The 27,754-nt window shown below is 42.3% G+C and overlaps 1 protein-coding gene across 21 annotated transcripts in view; it reads right to left on the bottom strand.

The window, feature by feature from the left end:
- ank2b (ankyrin 2b, neuronal) overlaps positions 1-27,754 on the bottom strand; it is a 512,663-nt gene that overhangs the window by 118,598 nt on the left and 366,311 nt on the right. For 16 of the 21 annotated variants that reach the window (XM_051929736.1, XM_051929744.1, XM_051929746.1 and 13 more), the window contains 3 exons: positions 24,651-24,749; positions 17,378-17,476; positions 11,722-11,794 (listed from right to left, as the gene is read on the bottom strand). In XM_051929736.1, coding sequence (XP_051785696.1) covers positions 11,722-11,794; positions 17,378-17,476; positions 24,651-24,749 — 271 coding nt within the window. Of the gene's footprint in view, positions 1-10,326; positions 10,384-11,721; positions 11,795-17,377; positions 17,477-24,650; positions 24,750-27,754 lie in introns of all 21 variants that reach the window. The other 5 variants (XM_051929737.1, XM_051929741.1, XM_051929735.1 and 2 more) reach the window with 1 other exon arrangement.

Here is a 27,754-nt window from a genome sequence, read left to right as displayed (position 1 = left end):
GCTCTCTAGAAATAAATGTTGTTGTTGTACAGTGAAATATGGTGGTGCTGGCAGCATCATGCTATGTGGATGCCTTTTCATGTACTGGGAATCTTGTCGAGTTGAAGGGACAATGGACAGACACAAATACCACAAAGCATTGCAGGAGAACTTGTTTCAGTCTACTATGAACATACAGCTTAGGAGAAGATTCATGTGACAATGACCCTAAGCTTGAGGCCAAAGTGTCACTGGAATGGCTCAAAAACTGAAAGGAGAATGTTTTGGAATGGCTGAGTCAAAGTCCTGATCTTAACCCAATTGAGAATCTATGGCACTATTTGAAAACTGCTGTCCAGAGGCGCCCTACCACCACCTTCCTCGGGGGTCACCATGAATTCTGCTAAGAAGAATGGAGAAGAATCCCTCCTGTACAAATGTGCAAAAGTGGGACTATACTTACCCTAAAAGAATGAAGGCTGTCATTGCAGCAAAAGGGTTCTTGACAAAGTATGAATGTGGAGGGCTTGAATACTTAGGCAAACATCAACTTTGGAGTTCATCTTCGTCAGTTAAATATCTACGAGAATGATTGATTTGGACTTTGGAAATGTATTGTTACAGTGTAAGAGTTCACATTCAAATATGGGGACAAATCTTAATCATGAAGAAAATGATGACGACTTTCAAGGGGGACTGAATACTTTTGCAAGCCACTGTGTTTTAAATTAACGATTTCAATATTTGATGAAATACTCTAAAACTTAAATTTCTTTAATGAGCTTAAGCAAAGAAAATGAGAGCCTGTTCAAGAGGTGAATATATTAAAAATTTACAAATTCTTCACTTCTCAGAGGTCGGTTTAGATGATCCTTATCTTATCATCTTGAAATTCTCACTTGCATGGGCTAATCAATCTGCAAAACGTTGGCACTGATGTGTGAATTATTTAAATGGTAATAGGGAATAATTTATTTATCACAGTATTACTTGAGAAGAATGAGGAAATGCTGAGCCACATAAACAGTAAACATTCGACTGAGCCACTGACTCTTTTTACACATTCTAATTGATCTATTGATCTGGAGATGGATGGCACCATAGGCTCTCTGTGTGACCTCCGGTGAGCCCCTTTGTCACCTGCACTAAAACGTATTATCCTCATTCTCAAGCTCACTTAATCCAATTCAGGATCACAGGAGCCGAAGCCTATCCTGGCAGCATTGGGTGCAAGACATGAAACAAGTCCAACTTGGAGGCCAGTTCATTGACATTTTTTGTGTCACTTGGCACTCCCTAGAAGACATTAACCATTAACTACAAAAGTTGAAATACTTGAATAAAATGGTATACGTCACTTCAAGCACAGTAGATGTCAAACCAGAGGGCAAAAGTGTCACTTCAGGCTAATCTAGGAAGGCAATGGAAGCAACACTGCACACAAGGGAAGACTGGAGAAAGCAGCAACATGAAGCCGAGCACATCACGAGCTACTGTATGACACACAGCTGCTCAGTCCAAAACATCCTACAAGGAGAAGGCACACACGCCACTGCTGGGCTGAGGGACTTCAATCAAAGCAACACAAGGAGGGTCCGGGATTATCAAGCCTTTGGTCTTCTGGCAGATCGTTGTTTTAAACCAATACTGGCACCAAGCACTACAGTATTGTTTCAGCTACTGCATGTCTATCCTGGCAAAAAGCAGAGAGCAAAAAAGCAAATCCAACATACTGTACATAGACATTGGAGTTCTGCGCTCAGCGCCATACTGGCTTCCTGAAATGGCAAAGGACACACATTAAAACAAGCAGCCGGATGGTGTTTATGCTATTGAGAAAGGAGTAAGACACACACTTGAGATGCCAAGTAAGGCAAACACAAAATGGCAGCTCCTTCTCCTCCTTCTTTCTCACCACTGGATTCTATGGCCTGACTCTTGTGTCCTCCCCACGCTTCAAGAGCACACTGCCAAGCTATAGTCTCTTGCATTTAAATATTTGAATGTTCTTTTAGAGCTTGTGTGACTTTGGTGAATTTCACACAGACAGGTCCTAGGACGGACTAACCCTTGGCACATTTATACACTCTTCAAGGTGCTCCTGGAGGGTGGCAGTGGCTGCAGGTTGTTTTTCTGCTACTTTCTAAAGCCATTGCCAGTTACTGTTCCTAGTGGAACATTCTTGCTTGCTTTAATTTTAACTAACTTGCCTTTTAAGATGAAGAACCCTTACTGGTTTCTTTTTCCTTAACGAGATGGTAAACAATAATGAGACATAGTGGGTCAATAGTGGACCAGTGAACTCAGGGTTCTCAACCTCAAGTTCAGGACAGCGACCATTTTGTCTCCACACAGTGTATTAGGCTACATTTACATTGGCAGGCTGAAGTTACCCAAATCTGTTTTTCTGCCTTAATGCGACACAAATCTGATATTTTCAGGGCTGTTTGGACACAGAAAAACGATCTTTCCATACGTGGTGTGAGTTCAGATACGTATCCAATTCATGGCCATGCGACATGAATGAGAGCGGTCACATTGGAATTCACGTGATTCTTCTGCCTACACACACGGGCGGAGTGCTGCTATCATCAGCCACCACCAGCAGCAACAATGGAGGAGTGCTACAGTCGTGACAACAGTCCCAGTCCCACCATTCCTGGCTCCTTTCTCATATCCACACATCTCTTGGTGCAGCAGTACAAGCAATTGCTGTGAAAAAACACCAAAAGCTGGTCACTTGGCTTAATACCAACTTCTCAACCTAATCATGTGCAGCTGACAGACTGTTCTTGGTCACTTCTCAATCATTTTTCTTCTCTCCTACAATTCCTCAGTTTGGCTGGGTCACGCTACTTCTGTTTAAGACTCTATGAACAGACGTCTGCCTCTCCTAATCAGTCCAATCAATTGAATTGGACTCCAAACAAGCTGTGGAAACATCTCAGTGATAAATCGCTAGAATGGGATGCACCTGAGCCAAATTTCAAGTTTCATAGCAAAGAGTCTGAACACTTGTACGAATGTGATACTTTTTATTTGTAACAAATTGCACAAATTCCTACAACCTATCTTCACTTTGTCATTCTGGGATATCTAGTGTTGCTTGATGTGGGGAAAAAAAGAAAGTTATTAGAATGATTTTAGCACAAGGCCGCAATAGAACAACATGAGAAAAAAGTGTAGGAGTCTGAAGACTTTCTGGAGGCTCTATAGATGCAAATGGGATCAAGTTAGCAGGTCCTCAGCTGGCTTGCGTTGCATTTTATTATTATTACTAGTCATTAAGCCCGTTACAATAACGGGCGCTAGAACAGTAGTGCATAAACATTAGTAGGAACAGTCTGTATTAAATGGCAAGGGACCTTGACCTCATTCTTTTTGTTGGTCGTATTTTTCTTTCTTTCAGCTTTTCTTTTGTTGATGTTTACTTGCTGTGCTGACCGTTCTTCGTGGGCTGCCGCCGTGTATTGTGTGTCTTTAATTTTCTGTAACAGTAATACCGTCTTGTACGTCCTTAATATATCTTTAATTTTCTCAGGCAGTAATACAGGCGTGCGCGTCGGTAATATGCCTTTAATTTTCTCTGATAGTAATACTGGCTTGTATGTGGCTGTAATATGCGTCACTGTATTGTGTACCTTTAATTTCCTCTCGCAGTAATACTGGTTTGTATTTCCGTAAAACGCCTCTAACTTTCTCCGACAGTAATATTGCGCATCGCACCGTGCCCCGCGCATGCGCACTTCACCAGAAGACACACACACACACGGACACCTGGACGCACATAGGGATTTTATTAAAAAGGATTATTGCCTGCTGGTTATGGGGGGGGGGGGGAAGAAACGAAGGGTTGTGAAAACAAGTTAATTAAAATTAAGGGAAAAGAAGTCTGTTGCATTACCAGCAGTAACTGGGTACTAATTAAGAAAACGACTGAAACGAAAACCTGCAGCTACTGTCATCCTCCATGATCGGACTTTGAAACAATCATTAAAAAATGATACAAATGTCATAAAGCCCTCAGTGCTTTAAAATGTAAAAAAGTACAACTCAAATTCTGTTGTTCACCATGCATTGACAATACAATATAAAGTAAGTGAGCTGAGCCAGTCGTCTTTTCAATTCAGTTCATGTTTACACATCACTCTTCATGGACTGCAGGTACAGAGTGCGGTGACAGATTCACACAAACTTTACTAATTACTAATCACTAATACACATTAATTTCTGCAGTGAACTGAAGCACCAGTTTTACATAATCATTCCTTGCGTAGCTCATTGCAGGATCCCAGTGAGCCTCGGCCTACTCGGGCACATCAGCTGCAAGGCAAAAAACAAAAAGGTACACAGCAGAGCAGTAAGCCACGAGTGACCCTCATGCTCAGGCACAGCCACACTCTGAAGAGTGCCCTTTTGAGCTGTTCTGGGAAGTCCGAGTCAGAGAGAACATGCGAATGTCACACAGAATGCACATCAACAGAGAATGAAACCAAACCCCACATGATACTTACTGTGTACACCTTATAGAGACCCTTTGATGACTGTGTACTTTAGACACTGAATTCTTTTAGACCAGTTTATAGTGATGAAGGATGTAACAACAAAGCAATCCCATGGAAAACCTCTACTAGCTTGAATAAGCTTGGTGTTAATGATGGCAGAATACCACGGATAAGCAGAAAGCGCTGCTGATAAACACAGTTACTGACGCAAGTGTCAAGATTAGCTGGATGTTTCTCAGAAAGAATGACCTAAAGACAGATGAGTCAAAAATGCCACGTGTAATCTATATTGATCTTTTAAATTTTGGAGAAAATGAAAAGTAACTTTGCCCCATTAAGCATGATGCTGGTGACAGAGTTATGATTAAGAAAGTCTTTACTTCTTTGAACACTGGAATCTTTTGCTGCTCTTAATGTAAAAACACTTCACTTGAGGAAGGTTGTCTGTCTGAGAATTTGGGCCATAAAGACAGACATTAAGTCCAAAGATTATGAAAACCTAAGAGAAGTACAGCAGAAAAAAAGAAACTCCGTGTCCTGAAATGGCTCACCAAAGTCCTAAGCTTGAGTTCATTAAAGCAATGGGACAGGGGAGACAAGTCCATGGATGACAACCATGAAAGGCGACAAAGCACTCTAATTAGGAGGAGTGTTTTGATCAGCAATTCTAGGAAGGACTTTTGATGCACTTACTGTGGTGTCGCCATCAGTTGTTTAATCCAGTGAAGGAACAGTGAACTTTTAAATGGGATACTTGGGGGAACACTGTAGATATGAGCCTGTAGCCCAAGTCAGTCAGATTTAAGGCAAAATGAAGCTTTCCCTTGAGCTGCTCCAGCATGCTGTTTCTGACAGGACTCGTTTTTGGCCATGAAGATACCACTCACTAGGTAGCTATGACAATACATTCTGTTACTTGAGCTTTTCATTACAGGGAGACCACAATTCCAAGATACAGCACAGTTATTAAATAACACTGACACACATCCAAAAAAACAGCCGCTGAGACAGGACAAAAACATTTAAGATGATCACCATGTCTTAAAAGCCAAGGAACAACAAGCAAGTGACACACAATTGTGTGACAGCAAAATTCTCTCTGCTTCTTGCAATGCAGTTCACCTTCATGGTCACATAATGCTCCTCAATTTGTGAATGTTCATCCAGCTGGTCAGCCTTCAGCTTGTATATTTAATGTTGAATTTCTGGTTATGATAAGGTGCTACATAACTTCAGTTTGATTGATTATACAATTATTGAATTAAACAAAGAAATGCAATTTAATGTGCAGCGGGCACTTACTGTCTACCAGGTACTACAAGGTGGCAATGCTGACTGCTATGCCACTGTGCTGTCCATATGGCCTCAAATTGTACTTTAATACTATTTGCAAGAGTGAGTGCTACAGAAGATGCTCTACACTACAAAACAGGATTGCTTCTTAATTTGATTGGTTTTACACAAATGTGGAATGTAAAGTGCTTAGCGCTACTAAGACCTACAAAAAGCACTCGCTGTATAGCTGGGAAAATATTGGATGTCTTTCATTGTTAACCACATTTGCATAAATTTGTTTTCTGAATGTGTTTCTTGAGGTACAGAGCTAATCTAAAACGCCAGTCCTGGCAGCACATGAAACATGGATGGCGCCAAGATGAATGGGGCACTGGTCCATCACAGGCTCACTCATGGAATCTCCCAAAATCACTCCTATTTTAACAATTTACCATCAGCAGTCAAGCAGGTAATATCTCTCCTGATAACTGGATCCATGCACAGTACCTGGCAGAAACTAATGTCAACCCTGTCTTACTGAGCGTGGCAATGCCAGCCTGCCCACTGTGTTCACCACACCCTTATTATTATTGCAAATCAGTTCACTGTTTCAAGACAGCTCAATTCTCACAACAAAAATATGCTAACTGTGGTTTCCAACGACATGCCACACTGGTGTATGCATCGTGACACCACAGAGACATCTTTTTTATAAAGTATAGCCCCAATCTCCCAGGCAGTATATGTTTTCATAGATCCATACATTTAATTTGGCTTTATTTATTATGCTGTAGATTAGTTATTGGTTTTAAAATGTTTCTATCTCCCTGTGAAAATGGTGAATCTGCCATTTTCAAAAACATAATTGTCTGTCAAAAATTAGTCACTGTCCCTACTTGTTAGGCAAAACATTATCAGCTTGCTTTATTGTACTGTATATATCAGTGCGACATATAGATATGATTCAATTTTTATGTATATTCTGAGCTTTTGAATGATTTGTGTGTTAGTTTAGCATAGGGTCCCCAACTCTGGCCCTGGAGGGCCACAGTGGCTTTAACTTTTCATTCTAACCCCTTTTCTTAATCAGTGACTGGTTTAGCAGATACCTGCATCAACAGCACATTATCGTTGTGTTTTCCTCTCCTCCATGTCAGCTGCTCAAACAATCACATTCTGAAATCAAGAACTTCATCTACATTCGAAATCAATGGTAACCGCTATGGACGGTTTTATTTGCTTTATCTTTTCATTAACTTTAATAACATCAAACGATTTCTACTCAATGGGATACCATGTACATATGGCTAGTTAAAATGTAGATGTATACTGTATATATTTATTTTTATATATATCAATTAGATCTGGTTGTTCTATTGTCTGCCTTAACGTATAAATATCTTAATTAAAAATACTTTTTGGTTTGATGGTCTGTTTTGCACCTTGTAGCAGCACTACTGGGGAATGAAAACTTCAACTCCCAGCAGTGGCCCTGATTGGTCATCTGTTGAGGGTGCAGGGGCTGCTGGGGACAAGGAGGCCAGCTCAAGATTTAAAAGGAGCCCACTTATACAGAGGAAAGAGTTTTGTGTTGTTTTGTGTCAGAGTTGCGTGTCTGTTTGCCTTCCCATTCAATACCTGTGGATTTTTGTTTTGTCCTGGACCATCTCCTGTTTCGGTGTATGGACTGTCTGGTGTCCTCCTGCTGCATTAGGACTGTATTGGGATTCGTTGTTGACCTGCAAAGAAAGGAGCCCTCCTGATCTCATTCACATATCATCATTTCATCAGGAAATACAGGTAGGACTGACCCTTTTCATTCACATACAGCGAGCTGATCTCTGGACCATCCGTCTCCATCATTTCATTACATCAGTTGCCGTTTTCTATGGACTTCATTGTGTGTAGTTTTTGTTAGATTGTTATTGTTGAAATTCTGTTTATTGTGTAATCGCCGGGAAGGGAACTGGGGTGGGATCGTTTTAGTTTGTATAGTTATATTTTGTTTATTATTGTTTAATACAGTTTTCAATCTCTGTATTATTACTGTTTGCTTTGTGTCTCTGTGAGGGAGTGTGTGAGAGTCGGGCCAAGGCTGGGTGGGTTACTGGGATCCCCACTGAAAAAATACTGTAAATAAATCACCGTTAAAGGCGGTGAGAATCTTAGCTGGGTTTTTTACATTTTTTTTTAAATTTTGCTTAACAATACCTGGTTGATTTTTCATTTAGTATACTTACAATTATTATAAATTATCATAGTATTAATTAATGCTAATAATCCAAGTAAATGGATGTCTGTTTTTGTTGATTAATCTGTGGAAAGAAAGCACCTTGGGTTGCATGTAAATGTATGATAATAATAACTTTATTTATATAGCACCTTATTATTATTAAGGCTTTCACACATATATGGATTAATGGCTTTTGTGACCCTTTTTTAGGCAATCAAGTGATGGAACGCTCAGTTATTCAGCCATCCAGATGTGAGTAATACATGAGAACCTTCTAGAGGTGGAGCACACCTGATGCATCAGTGCCATGTTTTTCCTATATGAGGTATGATACGGGGTGGTGATTGTGTTCCATTTTAATACAAAATCACTTCAAGAAATCTTTCACAGTAGCAGACCTGGAAATGCTTTTGCCAGGCAAGGAAGTATATAAGGGATGTTCAATAATTTATCTAACTGACGACAGTAGTAGGGTGTTGTACCGTGTTAGCCATCATGGATGCAATAGGAAGTCAAGCAAAATGACCCCTTTTATTGGCTAACTGAACAGATTACAATATGAAAGCTTTCAAAGCAAGTTAGGCCCCTTTACAAACTTTACTTAAACATTACAAAGGGCCTGAAGTATGAAATATGCGAGTTTATCACCTTTGCCTATTTACTTGCAGTTTTCATGCATCTTTCATTTTATTTCTGTGCGTACAGCTGTGCTACGTGGCTTTGCCGTTCACGGGTGCCGGGTTTGGTATTGAGTTCTGCCTGGTGAGTTAGCACTGTTTGGGGAGATGGAGTGGGCAGCTACTGTGATGTACAGCGATATTAAGCATGCATATGATCTGCTATCTATGTGCTCCAATCTATCAGCCGGGGCCTGTGCTGCAGGAAGTCAGCATATACTCATAAATAATGACAGTGCAGACTCACAGTAACTCCTTACAGTTCTTAAAGGGGTGGTTTTATTTCTGCTTTCATTCTGTCCATCTATATTGTATATACATTGATTTATTTTCATTGTTGTATTTGTTGTCCCTTTGCATACCATTTTCCTTTTCATATTTTATAGTAACGCCAATGCAACCTAATGTTATTTTACATAAAGCCTGACATGAATGGAAAGATCAATTCTTGAGTCAAAGGACATAAACTACTTGATGATAGTGCAATCAATCACTGCTTTACAGTTGAAAAGAAGGATATGTGCTGGGGTCAAAAAAATAAAAACATCAATGGGGTCTCAAAGAGTAGGCATACTCTTATAAATAATATGGCAAACACAGAAACTTGCATCAGTTCAGACACAATCTATTATCTTACACTAAAATTTGTTTGGAGCCACTCTGCCACCACTGCTGACCAAGAAAGGCACTATATAATGGAAAATACTGTTTGACTGATAGGTCTCCTTACTGCAATTCTGAAGAACTGCTTTTTAAACCTACTAGTAATTGCTACAAAAGGAACTATCTCTCTATGATAAAAAGAAATCCTGTCCTCTGTCCTGATAGTCTAAAATGTCTTTCGAGATTATCACGTATCGTAAAGACCCGCAAGACCAAGGAGACTTGCCACGGTGCATCTCGCAGGGGTTGGCGAGCGAAGCGAACAGGGGGCAAAGCCCTCTAGTACTATAGACGATAATGGTTTACTCTAAGAACTAAAGTGCTTTATGATAGTAATGGCTGTATTAGGATCTATAAAAGAAAGAAAATAATGTAAGGCGCTATAAAAAAAAATAATGAAAAAACATACTGTATTGGGACAGCTTAGCTATTAGCTAAACAAATGAGTCTGATGGACTGAGTGGTCTCTTCTCATTTGTCAATTTTCTTACACTCCATTTCTTATGTCTAAATGACCATGCAAATGCCACCTATGCCATCAAACTGTCTCCCTATGTACATTTCTTACAAGCATGCAAGGCTTAAAGGAGCTTGATCTGCACTCAATAAGAGCAATGGAACTGAACATTGTATTGCCACCAGCACAGGAATAAAATGTTAAGGTTCTCTCTTTTGAACTATTTTGAAACCACTTTCATATCATTGAAGTGCACTTCTTTTGGTAGAAGAAAAAGTATTACACTGTTGCTGAACAGTCAATTTCAAATCTCCTCAAGCACAAATTTAAGGCATGTTGGATTTTAACCTGCGATTTTGCTTTAATAAAAATCTCCAGTATAAAACGGGTTAAGCATTCATTTAAAGAACACAGGGGCATTCCTCCACTCTGCACAGAAAGAAAACCATGCGTTAGGTTAGTCAAAGGGAAACAGAAAGGATTTGATTTTTTAATCAATGAAAATTCTTAATCACAGCAACTGCATAACTGTTGTACCTTCCAAGTCGATTGACTCTCCGTCTGTAAAGTGCTCGTCCTCACACTGCCTAAGGGCTGTATAATACACAACGTACATTTGATGAGTTGACGGACAGGCCTACACAACACACACACAACTACTCTGCATTCCGCCAGGAAAGCTTTCAAGGGTATTAAAATGTAAATTTCAAAAATAAATATTAATCAATCAGTGCAGGGGATCAAAAAGATTAAACTGATCTGATGGAATAATAAATGCCAGCTTTCCAACAGTGAGATACAGTCATAGCTCACTAGACAGCAGGCCTTACCTTGTATTGCACTCTTTTCCTTTGTGATGATGCTCTATTTGGGACAGGTGCCACATGAGACAATGACTGATTGATTATCAATTAGTATACAACAAATTTTTGGGATGCAAGGGGAAACTGGAATATTGGACAAAGAAGCACATAACCTTAAGGTAATATATGAACACTTCAGAGAATGGCAGGACCAGGAATTAACACTGGGGCTCTGTAGCTGCGAGGCAGCATCACAAACTACTTAGCCATCTTTTTGAATGTTGTATTAGACAAAACAGAAAGAGGAGTACAATTTTGATTCGCTTTGAGGAATCAAATCAGCATTATCTTAACAAAACTACTGCAAGTAAAAAATAATGTACAACTGATGCCCTATGGCACTGATCCTGACCTCTTACTTGTTGTTACAGTCTGTGGCTCCTAGTGACCATGAACTGAATAAGCTAGTTGAGATTCTACAATTGTTTTGTAAGTATTACTTTATCTAAATATTTACTAATCCTGTTCTATCCATTACAAGGTTATGAGTGGCCAGACTTTAACCCAGTGGCAACAGTTGCAAAGTATGAACCAGGCTAAAGTGAGTGCCAGTCCTCCACAAGACACACGTGAACTCATTCCCTATATGCTTACTGCAGTTGCCAAGTAAGCTGGCACCACGTCTTTGGCATATGAAAGGAAAGTGGAGTTTCCATAGAAAACAGAGAGAACTGGCACACATACTACACAGAGGGCACCACAGCCAGAAACTAAACCAGGGCCCAAGAGCTTTCAGGCAACACAGTAGCTATAAAACTTGGCTAAAAAAGAAATGACATCTAACATATTTGCTTCTTATGGTGAAGAACAAAGCCTGTAATTTAAATTAATAAAATTGTCAGATTTGTGGCATCAAATTGAAAATGTGGGCAGCCCAAACTACTGTAGGTCAAGAATTCAAGAGACATAAACTGAGAAACTTCAAAAAACATAATCTGTGAAAACCAGTGTAGTCATTATTTACACTCACATTACGGAAAAGCAAAATGTTAGAAAGTAGGGTAAAACAACAACAGAGCTGGCGCTTAAGTTCACAGAGACCTTCCCAGGTATTTGGCAGACAGCTTACCTTCCTCATCAGAAACCTCAAGCACCTCAGTCATAGTCTCAGGAACATTCAGTTTATGTTTCTCAGTCACTGTCTAGAATAGAAAAGAAAACGACAGATCAGAAGCAGAATGAATTGCAAACATTATTTGTGTAACTCTTACAGTTGTACTTGAAAGTTTGTGAACCCTTTAGAATTTTCTGTATTCCTGCATAAATGTGACCTAAAACATCATCAGATTTTCACTCAAGTCCTAAAAGTAGATAAAGAGAAACCAGTTAAACAAATGAGACAAAATTATTATACTTGGTCATTTATTTATTAAGGAAAATGATCGAATATTACATATTTGTGAGTGGCAAAAGTATGTGAACCTTTGCTTTCAGTATCTGTTGTGACCCCCCTTTGCAGTAATAACTGCAACTAAACGTTTCCGATAACTGTTGATCAGTCCTGCACACCAGCTTGGAGGAATTTTCACCCATTCCTCCGTACAGAACAGCTTCAACTCTGGGATGTTGGTGGTTTTCCTCACATTAGCTGCTCGCTTCAGGTCCTTCCACAACATTTCGATTGGATTAAGGTCAGGACTTTGACTTGGCCATTGCAAAACATTAACTTTATTCTTCTTTAACCATTCTTTGGTAGAACGACTTGTGTGCTTAGGGTTGTTGTCTTGCTGCATGACCCACTTTCTCTTGAGATTCAGTTCATGGACAGATGTCCTGACATTTTCCTTTAGAATTCTCTGATATAATTCAGAATTCATTGTTCCATCAATGAAGGCAAGCCGTCCTGGCCCAGATGCAGCAAAACAGGCCCAAACCGTGAGACTACCACCACCATGTCTCACAGATGGGATAAGGTTCTTATACTGGACTGCAGTGTTTTCCTTTCTCCAAACATAACGCTTTTCATTTAAACCAAAAAGTTCTAGTTTGGTCTCATCCGACCACAAAACATTCTTCCAATAGCCTTCTGGTTTGTCCACGTGATCTTTAGCAAACTGCAGACGAGCAGCAATGTTTTTTTGGAGAGCAGTGGCTTTCTCCTTGCAACCCTGCCATGCACACCATTGCTGTTCAGTGTTCTCCTGATGGTGGACTCATGAACATGAACATTAGCCAATGTGAGAGAGGCCTTCAGTTGTTTAGAATTCACCCTGGGGTCCTTTGTGACCTCACCGACTATTACACGCCTTGCTCTTGGAGTGATCTTTGTTGGTAGACCACTCCTGGGGAGGGTAACAATGGTCTTGAATTTCCTCCATTTGTACACAATCTGTCTGACTGTGGATTGGTGGAGTCCAAACTCTTTAGAGATGGTTTTCTAACCTTTTCCAGCCTGATGAGCATCAACAACTCTTTATCTGAGGTCCTCAGAAATCTCCTTTGTTTGTGCCATGATACACTTCCACAAACGTGTGTTGTGAAGAGCAGACTTTGATAGATCTCTCTTCTTTAAATAACACAGGGTGCACACTCACACCTGATTGTCATCCCATTGATTGAAAACACCGGACTCGAATTTCACCTTCAAACTAACTGCTAATCCTAGAGCTTCACATACGTTTGCCACTCACAAATATGTAATATTCAATCATTTTCCTCAATAAATAAATGACCAAGTATAATATTTTTGTCTCATTTGTTTAACTGGTTTCTCTTTATCTACTTTTAGGACTTGAGTGAAAATCTGATGATGTTTTAGGTCATATTTATGCAGAAATATAGAAAATTCTAAAGGGTTCACAAACTTTCAAGCACAACTGTATATCAAATCTGCTGGCCATTTTTAAGACCTGATGTCCTCCTGTATTTCGAGTGAAAATTAGTACCACTCACCCGCTACATTGGGGCCTAGAAGAGTAGCTTCTTAACATTTTCAGATGTTAAAAATTTAACAGAGTGATTCCTGTTTGACGGGACCATCTTGTTCACATTTCAACATTTTAATTACAGTGCCTTCAGAAAGTATTAAGACCCCTTCACTTTTTACATATCGTGTTATGCTGCAGCCTTACGTCAAAATCATTCAAATTCATTTTTTCCAACAAAAAAACGCTCAATACTCCAAAATGACAAAGTGAAAACAAGATTCTTAGGAATTATTAAAAATATTAAAACTAGGGGGCTTCCCCCCCCCCCCCCGCTCGCTTCGCTCGCCATCCCCTGCCCTTCCCTGATGTCAACACAAATTAGACGATCAACAAGTCTCCGACTTAAAGTTTAAAGCCAAAAAATATCAACTTACTTCTATCATATCAACAATGTCCATATATTCGATCTCTTTTCACTTTTACCTTTTCGTCAATATCGCATTAAATTTTGATTCCGTGCTTGGAATTACATCGTGACAACACAACGTACAACTGCCCGCGAATGAATATCGTTTCTTTTTCTCTACACGAACTGTGTCTGACAATAGCATTCACACAAATGAGAAATGACTGATCTGTGTGCGTGGCTGTAAATGTTTTAGATGCGAGCAGGACTTTTCCAAATCTCTTTGCATAAAGTCTTATCTTGCGGGGCTTGAAATTTTCTCTTGCGGGATTTCACTTTCATCAAACAACAAATCTTTTAATTCTCACGGATACGCCTCCTCATTGGGAAGAAACACCACTTTTTCCTGATGGCAACATGAAATAGACGATCTACAAGTCTCAGACTTTAACTTTGAAGACGAACAATATCTACATACTTCTGTCAAATCACCTGTCCACATATTCAATCTCTTTTTGCTGTTCCGTTATTTCACCAAGTAATAATTTCCGTTTGTTAGTGCTAATGTGATCTTTACTATAATTTTTTTGAGACTATTGAATTTTCGTACTTCCATTATCTCTGACCTGCTCTGTATGTGTACCGCATCAACGTTTTTGAATTCTTTACAACGTTCTACTTTGTCATCTACTCTTTTGTCTTTTATTTCCGGCCCCGGGCGTGGTTAAATCTCTTGGCACAAAGACTCTCTGAGAAAGTCGCATCTCATCTCCTTCCAATTTTTTTTTCTTTTTTAATAATAGACTAAAAACTGAAACATCTCATTGACACAAGAATTCAAACCCTTTGCTATGACATTTGGAATTTGACTCAGGTGTATGCCATTATATTGATCACCACTGAGATGGTTCTCCACCTTGTTTGGAGACAACTTGTGGTCAGTTCAACTGATTGCCCTTGATTAGGAAAGGCACACACCGGTCTATAGAAAGGCCTGCAGCTGAGCAAAAACCAAGTCATAAAGTTGAAGGAATTGTCTGAGGAGCTTAGAATGCGGATTGTGCCAAGGCAGAGATCTTGGGAAGCCCAAAAAAACATGTATGCAGCACTGAAGGTCCCCAAGAGTACAATGGCCTCCATAACTCTTCAATGGAATAACTTTGGAACAACCATAACTTTTCCTTTAGCTTGCGGCCAACTAAATTGAGCAATTTGTGGAGGAGGGCCTTAGTTTAAAAAAAAAAAGGGGGAGAAGAACCCAAACCGGTGTGGCGATGAGAGAAACCTCCAGAAAGACCATCACCACTGCAACACTCCACTAATCTGGGCTTTATGGCAGACTGGCCAGACAACACATGAAAAAGGCACATAAAGGACTCTGAGAAACACGATTCTCTGGTCCGATGAAACCGAGACGGAACGATTTAACATCAATAATAAGCATCACATCTGGTGGAGACCAGGCACCACTCATCACCTGAATAATGCTATTCCACTGGTGAAGCATGGTCATGGCAGCATCACACTGTGCAGGAGCAGGGAGGCTAGTCAGAGCTGAAGTGAAAGCTGTTTTGTTTGATTTTGTTCATTTTGTTAAAGAAACTGTATTTGGTAATTAACATTTTTAAGTACTTGCAAGGAAGAATTTCATTGTACTCTGCACATGCGACAACAATGAACATACAGTACATAGACCTTAAACTATTCTCAGTTATTTTGTAAATTCTTACTTTGTTTTTCTCCTTTTCATGTTGAGCCCAGGGAGGTGGGGCCTCCCAGCACTGCAGGTGTTCCCCTAACTGGGCTGTTCCTAGAGGTCAATTTAAGAGCTTACCAGGCCCCAAGGCATTAGCTCTTCCATGATCTTTTTCGTTTGGCTACCCTGGTGGTCCCTCTTTTTTTCTAGTTTTGTGTTCCAAATTAGTTTGGATTTTTTTGTTTTTTTGTCTTTTTCCTACGATATAACAACTTTGTATTTTAGGAGACTTGTTGCTATAGTTTCTCTTTTCATAATGAGTTCTTTGGGATTCATTGTTTGACTTTTTTTGAAAACTTAGGACATTTTTGAACTGTGGACCTCTTCATTTAATTTAATAAATTAAATTAAAATATATAATTTCTTCTTTATTTTTAGGCAAGGGTGTTTGTTGGTGGTTCCCCTCTCTCTTTTGGTTATTATTAGCCCTCAGTCCACCACAGACATTTCCTTCACCTCTAAAAAAAAAATAATGGAAGTTAGCATTTTGGAGGTTTTAGACTAGTCAAAATGAACTGCTTTTTTATATTCTACATTTTATGTTTTATCTCGAGTGATTGAAATAATAGAAGAGTACCAAGTGTACGTTTGATTGCTACTTTCATATTCACCGGGCTTATCAAAACAACTGTGTTAAAAAGCAAGATATTGTTTGGTTAGTAAATGGTGTTAAACCAAAAGAGTTACGCTTTTATGTGTGTCACAACGGCACTTGCATGTTGGTCAGTGCTGCTGACAGCAATCCCCTCAGTAGAGAATCTTGTGCAGAATATTGTGGAGTGACTGGCAATTGGCACCACTCGAGACCTTGTCTTTTAAGGATCACTATGTTTATGTGTTGGGGGAAAGAAGTTAATTAGCAGCAAAGACAGGTCACTAATTAAGAAAAGGGCGAGAATGAAAACCTGCAGCCACTGCGGCCCTCCAGGACTGGAGCTTGAGACCACTGATTTAGATAAAGACCTCCCATGCAGCTGAATGATCTCACCTCAGTGCAGACTCCTAAATTACAGCACCTTCTTCAAACTACTACACTCTGCACAGATGCAGTAAGTTTAACTAAAATAAAAAACTAATATGGTGCTACTTCTTCACTACATACTCTGAAATTGTACAGAAGGAGAAACGTGCAGCAGCTAATATTTCATATGGCAGCTTTAGGGACTTGTTAACTCGTGCTAGGAGTACATCACATTCACTCACATTATTACTAATTCATGCCCCAATCTATTTATAAACACTCATCGAGTCAGAACAGAGGAGCATTTCAAATGCATGGCTCCTTTTATTTTTTTCAGCTCTTTGCTCATAGCAGTTTTCACGTATTTTAACCACCGTCTCAGATTTCCATGCGGAGAAGTGTGTTCACTGCGGCACAGTAAGGACCGTAAGACCACAGGCTCAGTTTTTGTTATCTCCGGCTCAGTCTTCAGAAATTGCTTAAGCTGTGACAGCATCTAACATGGTAAGTGGAAGGGTGGGTCAGTTTGGAAATGTGCTCCTTTGTCCTCTAGAATGAACCTTTATCTTATTCTCCTGCAAGTCCCATTTTACGAAGCATGCACACATGAACACCTTTGAGCACTACAGTGCCTTTTCTGCTTTCTACCCATTGTGGACCCACAGACACACTTTTTCAAACGATGTTATAAAAGAGGACCCACCCAAAGAAGAGCAAGGCAGGTGTGGTACTTACCGTTGTGGTAGTGGTGACCTCCTCAGTTACAACCTTGAGAGTATCGACCACTGAGATGTAACCCAGGCGCTTGGCGATTGCAAGAGCAGTATTGCCATTCTGTAACGAAAAAGAAAGAGAGAGTGAGAGAAGGGGCGGAGGTAGGCTGCGTTAAATTAGCGAGCCGTACTGCTTTAGCTGCCTTTTCACTGACATAACATCCAAAGGAGATCCTGGCCGGAGAGATGCTTCCATTTGTAGTTGCTTAAAGCAAAACACAGATAAAGTCCACATTTCATTTAAATCATCAACTCTGCATTCACAAACAGACCAATGGCAGAGGGGATCTCATTGCACTTCACAAAGTAACAAAAGGCTTCAGTTTTATAAGAGGAGCTTATTAGTTCGATCCAATTAAGACCAAAGGCATATTATTCATGTTAAATGATAAACAATAAAGGGTCAAAGTGGGAATAAGAGTTTTAGTTTCTAAAAATAATGAATTTAGTTTGTAATGGGAGAATCTCCACCCAGTCCCATGGCGACCTCAAGGTGTGGCAAACACACTCCAGTAGGACCACCGATTAAACTCCTTATTTCTTTCTTTTTTTCCAGCCATACTTTTTAATTAGGGCAGCATGGTGGGCAGTGTAGTGCTGCTGCCTCACAGTACAGAGACCAGTGTTTGCATGCCAGCTCCTCCCTGTGTGGGTTTCTACTGGATGCTCTGGTTTCCTCCCACAGTCCAAGGACAAGCAGGTTAGGTGGATTAGCAATGCTAAAATTGGCACTAGTGTGTGGTCATGTTTGTGTGTGTGTGCGTGTTTGCCCTGTCTGGGGTTTGTTCCTGCCTTATGCTGGCTGGGATAGGCTCCAGCACCCCCTGCGAACTTGATCGGGACAAATCAGTTTAGAAAATGACTTTTTAAATGAACTCTTTGCCTAATGTGGCTCCCCATTTTTCACTTAAGTTTGTGATATCAAGTTGATACACTACAGTATATATGACTCCATTTATTAGAAATGGCCGAAGTCAAGAAATTCTGGAATAGCAGAGACACAGGACATCCCGCTAACTTCTGGTAATCAGGTGTTCACATAAAAAAGCAGCTACTGCTGGATTTTGGAGCAATAGCATTAAAACAGAAATGAACAAATAGCTCTATTAGGAAGGTCCTTGAAAAGAAAAAGGAAACGTGTCAAAGAAACTTAATAAATAACCAAAAAGACTCTGCTATAGTATATGGCCAAGAATGAAGAGGGAAATCAAAAACTGAAGGGAGGCAAAGTAAACAAAAAAACTGAAATCATGAATTATGAAACCTTCATAATTCAAAGGTTACACAGTATACACGCGGGGGGGTATGGGGGGGGGATTCTCTATTTTTTTTGTGAAACTCAAGCAGTTCCCTTTTAGTCACCTTCAAAATCCTCTCCTTGAGATGCTAAGCACTTCTCCCATTCCTGTACTGATCTTTTCTTACCACACTTAGGGCCTACTGTCTTTTTTCCTGAATTTCTTCCATGGTAGCAAATTTTCTTTCCTTCAGTCTCAATGTTAATACTGGGAACAAAAGAAAATGATAGTAAGTGAGATCTGGCAAATACTTGAGGGAGGCGAGGGGATGTGTGTTTTATAAAGCAACAATCCAATTGTCTTGGGTCAAAAACTCTTCAACCAACCGCATGGTAGGTGCAGGTGTGCTGTCATGGTTCCAAAAGTTTGCGCGTGTCACTTCTCTGGACATTTTTTCCTGATCCTAAATTGTGCTTTGTGTGTGTGTGTGTCCTGCCCGGGGTTTGTTCTTGCCTTTTGCCCTGTGCTGGCTGGGATTGGCTCCAGTGGACCCCTGTGACCCTGTGTTAGGATATAGCGGGTTCAAAAATGACTGACTGGCTTTTCCATAGATGCCTCAGCAGGTGAATGTAATGTCATTGATTAACAGCATGTCTGTCCATGGACAGCCAACTCATTATGAACGAGTCAGACAATGTTGAAAAATGCAATCCTCATTGTCTCTTGAAAACCATCCATCCATCCATCCATTGTCTCCCGCTTATCCGAGGTCAGGTCGCGGGGGCAGCAGCTTGAGCAGAGATGCCCAGACTTCCCTCTCCCCGGCCACTTCTTCTAGCTCTTCCGGGAGAATCCCAAGGCGTTCCCAGGCCAGCCGAGAGACATAGTCCCTCCAACGTGTCTTGGGTCTTCCCCGGGGCCTCATCCCGGTTGGACGTGCCCGGAACACCTCACCAGGGAGGCGTCCAGGAGGCATCCTGATCAGATGCCCGAGCCACCTCATCTGACTCCTTTCGATGCGGAGGAGCAGCGGCTCTACTCTGAGCCCCTCCCGGATGACTGAGCTTCTCACCCTATCTTTAAGGGAGAGCCCAGACACCCTGCGGAGAAAACTCATTTCAGCCGCTTGTATTCGCGATCTCGTTCTTTCGGTCACTACCCATAGCTCATGACCATAGGTGAGGGTAGGAACATAGATCGACTGGTAAATTGAGAGCTTCGCCTTGCGGCTCAGCTCCTTTTTTACCACGACAGACCGATGCAGCGCCCGCATTACTGCGGATGCCGCACCGATCCGCCTGTCGATCTCACGCTCCATTATTCCCTCACTCGTGAACAAGACCCCGAGATACTTGAACTCCTCCACTTGGGGCAGGATCTCGCTACCAACCCTGAGAGGGCACTCCACCCTTTTCCGGCTGAGGACCATGGTCTCGGATTTGGAGGTGCTGATTCTCATCCCAGCCGCTTCACACTTGGCTGCGAACCGATCCAGAGAGAGCTGAAGATCACGGCCTGATGAAGCAAACAGGACAACATCATCTGCAAAAAGCAGTGACCCAATCCTGAGCCCACCAAACCGGACCCTCTCAACGCCCTGGCTGCGCCTAGAAATTCTGTCCATAAAAGTTATGAACAGAATCGGTGACAAAGGGCAGCCCTGGCGGAGTCCAACTCTCACTGGAAACGGGTTCGACTTACTGCCGGCAATGCGGACCAGGCTCTGGCAACGATCGTACAGGGACCGAACAGCCCTTATCAAGGGGGCCGGTACCCCATACTCTCGGAGTACCCCCCACAGGATTCCCCGAGGGACACGGTCGAATGCCTTTTCCAAGTCCACAAAACACATGTAGACTGGTTGGGCAAACTCCCATGCACCCTCCAGGACCCTGCTAAGGGTATAGAGCTGGTCCACTGTTCCGCGACCAGGACAAAAACCACACTGTTCCTCCTGAATCCGAGGCTCGACTATCCGACGGACCCTCCTCTCCAGGACCCCTGAATAGACTTTTCCAGGGAGGCTGAGGAGTGTGATCCCTCTGTAGTTGGAACACACCCTCCGATCCCCCTTCTTAAAGAGGGGGACCACCACCCCGGTCTGCCAATCCAGAGGTACTGTCCCTGATGTCCATGCGATGTTGCAGAGACGTGTCAACCAAGACAGCCCTACAACATCCAGTGCCTTGAGGAACTCCGGGCGTATCTCATCCACCCCCAGGGCCCTGCCACCAAGGAGTTTTTTGACCACCTCGGTGACCTCAGTCCCAGAGATGGGGGAGCCCACCTCTGAGTCCCCAGGCTCTGCTTCCTCATTGGAAGGCATGTTAATGGGATTGAGGAGGTCTTCGAAGTACTCCCCCCACCGACCCACAATGTCCCGAGTTGAGGTCAGCAGCGCACCATCCCCACCATATACAGTGTTGACACTGCACTGCTTCCCCTTCCTGAGACGCCGGATGGTGGACCAGAATCTCCTCGATGCCGTCCGAAAGTCGTTCTCCATGGCCTCCCCAAACTCTTCCCACGCCCAAGTTTTTGCCTCAGCAACCACCAAAGCCGCATTCTGCTTGGCCTGCCGGTACCTATCAGCTGCCTCCAGGGTCCCACAGGACAAAAAGGACCGGTAGGTCTCCCTCTTCAGCTTGACGGCATCCTTCAATGCCGGTGTCCACCAACGGGTTGCCACCTTACGGCCACAGCTCCGGTCAGCTGCCTCAACAATAGAGGCACGGAACATGGCCCATTCGGACCCAATGTCCCCCACCTCCCTCGGGATGTGGTCGAAGTTCTGACGGAGGTGGGAGTTGAAGCTACTTCTGACAGGGGGCTCTGCCAGACGTTCCCAGCAGACCCTCACAACACGTTTGGGCCTACCACGCCTGACCGGCATCCTCCCCCACCATCGAAGCCAACTCACCACCAGGTGGTGATCAGTTGACAGCTCCGCCCCTCTCTTCACCCGAGTGTCCAAGACATGTGGCCGCAAGTCCGACGACACGACCACAAAGTCGATCATCGAACTGAGGCCTAGGGTGTCCTGGTGCCAAGTGCACATATGAACACCCCTATGCTTGAACATGGTGTTCGTTATGGACAATCCGTGACGAGCACAGAAGTCCAATAACAAAACACCACTTGGGTTCAGATCGGGGGGGGGGGCCATTCCTCCCAATCACACCCTTCCAGGTCTCACTGTCATTGCCCACGTGAGCATTGAAGTCTCCCAGCAGAACGAGGGAGTCCCCAGAAGGTATGCCCTCTAGCACCCCCTCCAGGGACTCCAAAAAGGGTGGGTACTCCGAACTGCTGTTCGGTGCATACGCACAAACAACAGTTAGGACCCGTCCCCCCACCCGAAGGCGAAGGGAGGCTACCCTCTCGTCCACTGGGGTAAACCCCAATGTACAGGCTCCAAGTTGGGGGGCAATAAGTATACCCACACCTGCTCGGCGCCTCTCACCGGGGGCAACTCCAGAGTGGTACAGAGTCCAGCCCCTCTCAAGGAGATTGGTTCCAGAGTCCAAGCTGTGCGTCGAGGTGAGTCCGACTATATCTAGCCGGAACCTCTCAACCTCATGCACAAGCTCAGGCTCCTTCCCCTTCAGAGAGGTGACATTCCACGTCCCAAGAGCCAGTTTCTGTAGCCGAGGATCGGACTGCCAAGGTCCCCGCCTTCGGCCACCACCCAACTCACACTGCACCCGACCTCCTTGGCCCCTCCCATAGGTGGTGAGCCCATGGGAAGGGGGACCCACGTTGCCTCTTCGGGCTGTGCCCGGCCGAGCCCCATGGGTGCAGGCCCGGCCACCAGGCGCTCGCCATCGAGCCCCACCTCCAGGCCTGGCTCCAGAGTGGGGCCCCGGTGACCCGCGTCCGGGGGAGGGAAAACGCCGTCCAAAATTGTTTTCCATCATAGGAGGTTTGTTTTAACCATTTGTTGTTGAAAACCTCTCATGATAATTTTGAGAAAACAAAATCTCAAAAGTCACCTGTACAACTGTAGAATAAACGTCAGAAATACGCACGCAGCATGATGCTACTCGGCGGACTGATTAATGAGACTGTTGGCTTACGATACCTAGCAGCTTACTTGATAACTACACTCTACTCCCATGCTATTGACCAATTCCAGAAATTTTTTGCCCCCCCCCCCCTCTTATTTTAATAGTTTCATGAGAAAAATTAAACCAGGTGTAGGGAGGAAAAAAAGAAAATAGCTCCCCAGATAATCTGTATGACAGTCAGGGGAACTTTAAGCTCAAAAACCAAGAAAAAAGAAAAGCCTACTTAATAATCTTGACTGGATTAAAAGCCAGCATTTATTATGGTGGTCTAGAAGTGGAGCTTAAGACCACTGAAACAGAAAGGTCATCCACGCATGCATGTCAACTGTATCCTCTTCAGGGTAACGAGGAGCTGTGGCTGTGACAGACCAGTCCTGTCGGAGCACCAGTCCATACCATAACTTTGGCCATCCACCCATTCACTATCTCAGTGTATTAAAGGAAACCAAAGGCATAAGACTTGCAAACAGTGTCCTGCAACAGGACAACCACACAGTTCACAGGTACGATTTTGGGTCTCCAGCTAACTAGATTCCTTAGTAGTACTAGGAACATACAAACTACACACAGAGGGCGCCTCAGCCAGGACTTAAAAAAAAAAAAAGCTCATTTGTTGTGGAGCTGCAGAGCTAACCACTGAGTCACTATAATGTTTAATAGTTATAAAGTTGGTATCTTTTTATTTGTAATATTCCATGTCCAATGTGCACTCATATGTTTTATAGTCACAGGATGGGTTGCAAAACTAAACTCTGTACAATTATGGACAATTATGGACATTTCAGGAACATCTCCCAATAATGTCCTATACTGGGTTCCATTTTCATAAGAATTCTGTACATTTATATCACACTTTACTCTAAAGTGAGTGGGGGGCCACTTCAGCCATCACCAATGTGTAGCACCAACCTGGATGATGTGATGGCAGCCATTATTGCGCACCAGTAGGCTCAACACACATTAGCTACTACATGGTGGATAATGGATGGATGGAGAGAGGGGGGGGTGATTAGAGGAACAGAATGACTAGGCCATGAAGGGCAATTTAGCCAGGACATCGGGTTACACCCTACTCTTTTTGCAAGATTCCCAGAGAAATCTTAAATGATCACAGAGATTCAGGCCCACGGTTTTAAGTCTCATCTGAAGGATGGCACTATATTTACAGCAAAGTGTCCCTGTCACAGCACTGGGACATTGGGGTCCACATTTAGATTACGGAGTAAACGCCCCCTGTAGAACCTTTAAAATATCTTTGGTCAGTGCTTTGCAGGACCCTAGGCTGGGAACCCTTTTAAAACAGCTGTAATCCTGTGGGCTGCCTCCCTCGGGTGGTTGTGAATCCATTGTTAGACCACTATAGGGGGTGCGCTTCAGTATACACATAATTGTATACAGGGAGTCCTCGAGTAACAACGTCTCGACATACGACGTTTCGAGTTTACAACGCTCATTCCCATAAAAACTTTAAAAAAAATTGAGACGTGAGAAGGAATAAAAGGTAAGGATTATTTTTTTACACTAATTTTTTCTGTTACTACAGTACAGTGTACAGTATAGTATATTCATTTCCTTTTCCTGTGGCTCAGTTGTGTTTTTATGTTCTAGATTACGATTTTGCAAATGTGTTAGGATAGGTAAGTGACTTAGGCTAGGGTGTGTTTCAACTTACACCAAAATTCGGTTTACATCACTGCTGTAGGAACGGAACTGTGTCGTAACCCGAGGACCCCCTGTATAAGGTAAAACCTTTAAAAGAATCATATGAGTATAAAGAAATTAGAATCAAGTGAGCGTCTTGAATGTGATGCAGTTATAGCACAATATGAGCTCCAAATATGCACATACAAGATGCTGTCCCAGCTAGCACTGCAGCGACTCCAGCCAGTAATACGCAGTAGTAGTAAACAGAGAGCAGAAGCAAACTTACCATTGTGACAGCATTGGGCTTGGCTCCATGTTGCAGCAGGACGTTGATTATGTGAGTGTGACCTTGTTGTGCTGCTTGGTGCAAGGGAGTATAACCATTCTACAAAAAAAAATGCAAGAAGGATGACAACCATTAATCCAACATGACATGACATTTATATGGACAGGTTATTTTTAGATTCACTTACTTCCACTTTCTCACAGGTTTATGTAAAGCAGGGGAAAAGTATGATGTGACACTTTATAAGGCCGCCAGTTACGAAAGGAGCGTCCTTAGAATTTAAATCTACTCTGTAAGTGAATCCTTAAACATGACAGCTGATAACAGGGACATTCTAATGGTGACTGTCAGTGTCTCTGCAGCAGAACACATTGTTTTTCTCCAATAGACTCGTACAATAAAACCTCAAGATGCTTTCTCTAAATGAACTGTACATTTTAAGACTCTTTTTAAATTTGGAATATATTAAAATGCTTTTCATATAATATTGAAAACATTTTAAGAAAGCTCAAATATTTTTTTAGAGTAACACAAATCTCTGAAATTCCCAGGCTGAAAGTGCTTATTGTTTTTTAAGCTGCTTGTCCTGTTGGTATACGTCTCTAGCCCGTGGTGTTGCCATTTATTTTCCCTTTGTTTGTTTGTACCAAGTAGCTGAAGTTCACTAATAGTGTAAGGGAGCTGTCATGGAGTAACCCTCACAGAGTTCAGGGTACGATCCTGAAAAGGGTATGGAGCGCATGTAGAGGAAAGTCTCACACCAGACATGTAGGAATCTAGTAGGCATGCAAAGCGTCTCTGAAAAGTAGAAAAATGTCCTGAAAGAGGACACACACCTCAGGGTAGTCAAAACTGCAGGGGCAAAACATGACAAGGATGAGTCAATAGGAACTCACCCAGGAGGAAACAGCAGTTCATCTATTTGCAGGACACACTCTGAGGTGATGGGTATTCTATTTATATTCCCACATCCTCAAAGAAATGAAAGGTTAAATCGGGTGATTCCAAATTACCTCCCTGTCTGAGTTAGTGTGTGAATGTGAGTGGGCCTTGTTCCAGGTTGTTTTCTGCCTTGCACGCATTATTTCAGGCATAGGTCCCAGTTCTCAGTGATCCTAAACTGGATTATGTGGGTCTGAGTCCAGGTTTATAGTCTGGAACAGTACTGCCAGGTTTGTTTTCCTCATACCTTTCCTAACTTGCTGTTTACTTCAGCTGCCTGATGTACAGTCATATGAAAAAGATTGGGACCCCCTCTCAGCCTGCATAATAATCTCCTTTCAACAAAAAAGAACGCAGTGGTATGTCTTTCATTTCCTAGGAACATCTGAGTACTGCTGTGTTTTCCGAACAAAGATTTTTAGTGAAGCAGTATTTAGTTGTATGAAATTAAATCAAATGTCAAAAACTGGCTGTGCACAAATGTGGGTCCCCTTGTCATTGTGCTGATTTGAATGCCTGTCACTGCTCAATGCTGACTACTTGGTTGATGAGCTCGTTAAGCCTTGAACTTCATAGACAGGTGTGTCCATCATGAGATATAAAGGGATTTAAGGTGGTCAATTACAAGTTGTGCTTCCTTCCCTTTGACTCTCCTCTGAAGAGTGACAGCATGGGATCCTCAAAGCAACTCTCCAAAGATCTGAAAAAAAAGATTGTTGAGTCTCCTGGTTTAGGGGAAGGCTACAAAAAGCCATCTCAGAGGTTTAAACTGTCAGTTTCTGTAACTGTAAGGAATGGCATCAGGAAATGGAAGGCCACAGGCACAGTGGCTGTTAAATCCAGCAAGTCTGGCAGGCCAAGAAAAATACAGGAGCAGCATATGAGCAAGATTGTGAGAATGGTGACAGACAACCACAGATCACCTGCAAAGACCTGCAAGAACATCTGGCTGCAGATGGTGTATCTGTACATCGTTCTACAATTCAGTGCGATTTGCACCAAGGACATCTGTATGGCAGGGTGATGAGAAAGAAGCCCTTTCTGCACTCACACCACAAACAGAGTCGCTTGTTGTATGCAGATCCTCATTTAGACAAGCCAGATTCATTTTGGAACAAAGTGCTTTGGACTGATGAAGCAAAATGGAGTTATTTGGTCAGAACAAAAAGCGCTTTGCATGGCAGAAGAACACCGTATTCCAAGAAAAACACCTGCCACCTACTGTCAAATTTGGTGGAAGTTCCATCATGTTGTGGGGCTGTGTGGCTAGTTCAGGGACTGGGGCCCTTGTTAAAGTCAAGGGTCTGATGAATTCAACCCAATATCAACAAACTCTTCAGGATAATGTTCAAGCATCAGTCACAAAGTTGAAGTTACGCAGGGGTTGGATATTCCAACAAGACAATGACCCAAAACACAGTTGGAAATCTACAAAGGCATTCGTGCAGAGGGAGAAGTAGAATGTTCTGGAATGGCCGTCACAGTCCCCTGACTTGAATATCATTGAAAATCTATGGGATGATTTGAAGCAGGCTGTCCATCAAATTGAACTGAACTGGAGAGATTTTGTATGAAGAATGGTGAACAATACCTCCATCCAGAATCAGACACTCGTCAAAGGCTATAGGAGGACAGCGTCTAGAGGTGTTAGATTTACAAAAGGAGGCTCAAGTAAGTATTGATGTCATATCTCTGTTGAGGTGCCCACATTTATGCACCTGTCTAATTCTGTTATGATGCATATTTTCTGTTAATCCAATAAACTTAATGCCACTGCTGAAATCCTACTGTCTCCATAAGGCATGTCAGATATTAAAAGGAAGTTGCTACTTTGAAAGCTCAGCCAATGAGAAACAAAAATCCAAAGAATTAAGAGGGGGTCCCAAACTTTTTCATATGACTGTAAATAATTGTCAGGTTTTATGTAAGTGGAGCTTTGAAGCAAGAGATAAGAGAACATCAGCTAAGCCGATCTTTTTCTTTTCCTGTTAATCAAAATGAAGTAATTTAGAACATTCTTGTTCATCGTGGCTCTAGAGAGAGTGGTGATGTGTTGCATATTGGCCAAGTATACATTCTGTTCTGTACAATAACAGCATTTATTTATATAGCACATTTTCATTCAAACAATGTAGCTCAAAGTGCTTTACATGATGAAGAGA

Source organism: Erpetoichthys calabaricus, chromosome 7, assembly GCF_900747795.2.
Source record: "Erpetoichthys calabaricus chromosome 7, fErpCal1.3, whole genome shotgun sequence".
In the NCBI taxonomy this organism is placed as follows: domain Eukaryota; kingdom Metazoa; phylum Chordata; class Cladistia; order Polypteriformes; family Polypteridae; genus Erpetoichthys; species Erpetoichthys calabaricus.
Note: the sequence above shows the minus strand (reverse complement) of the source record. Positions and strands in the feature narration are given on the sequence as shown.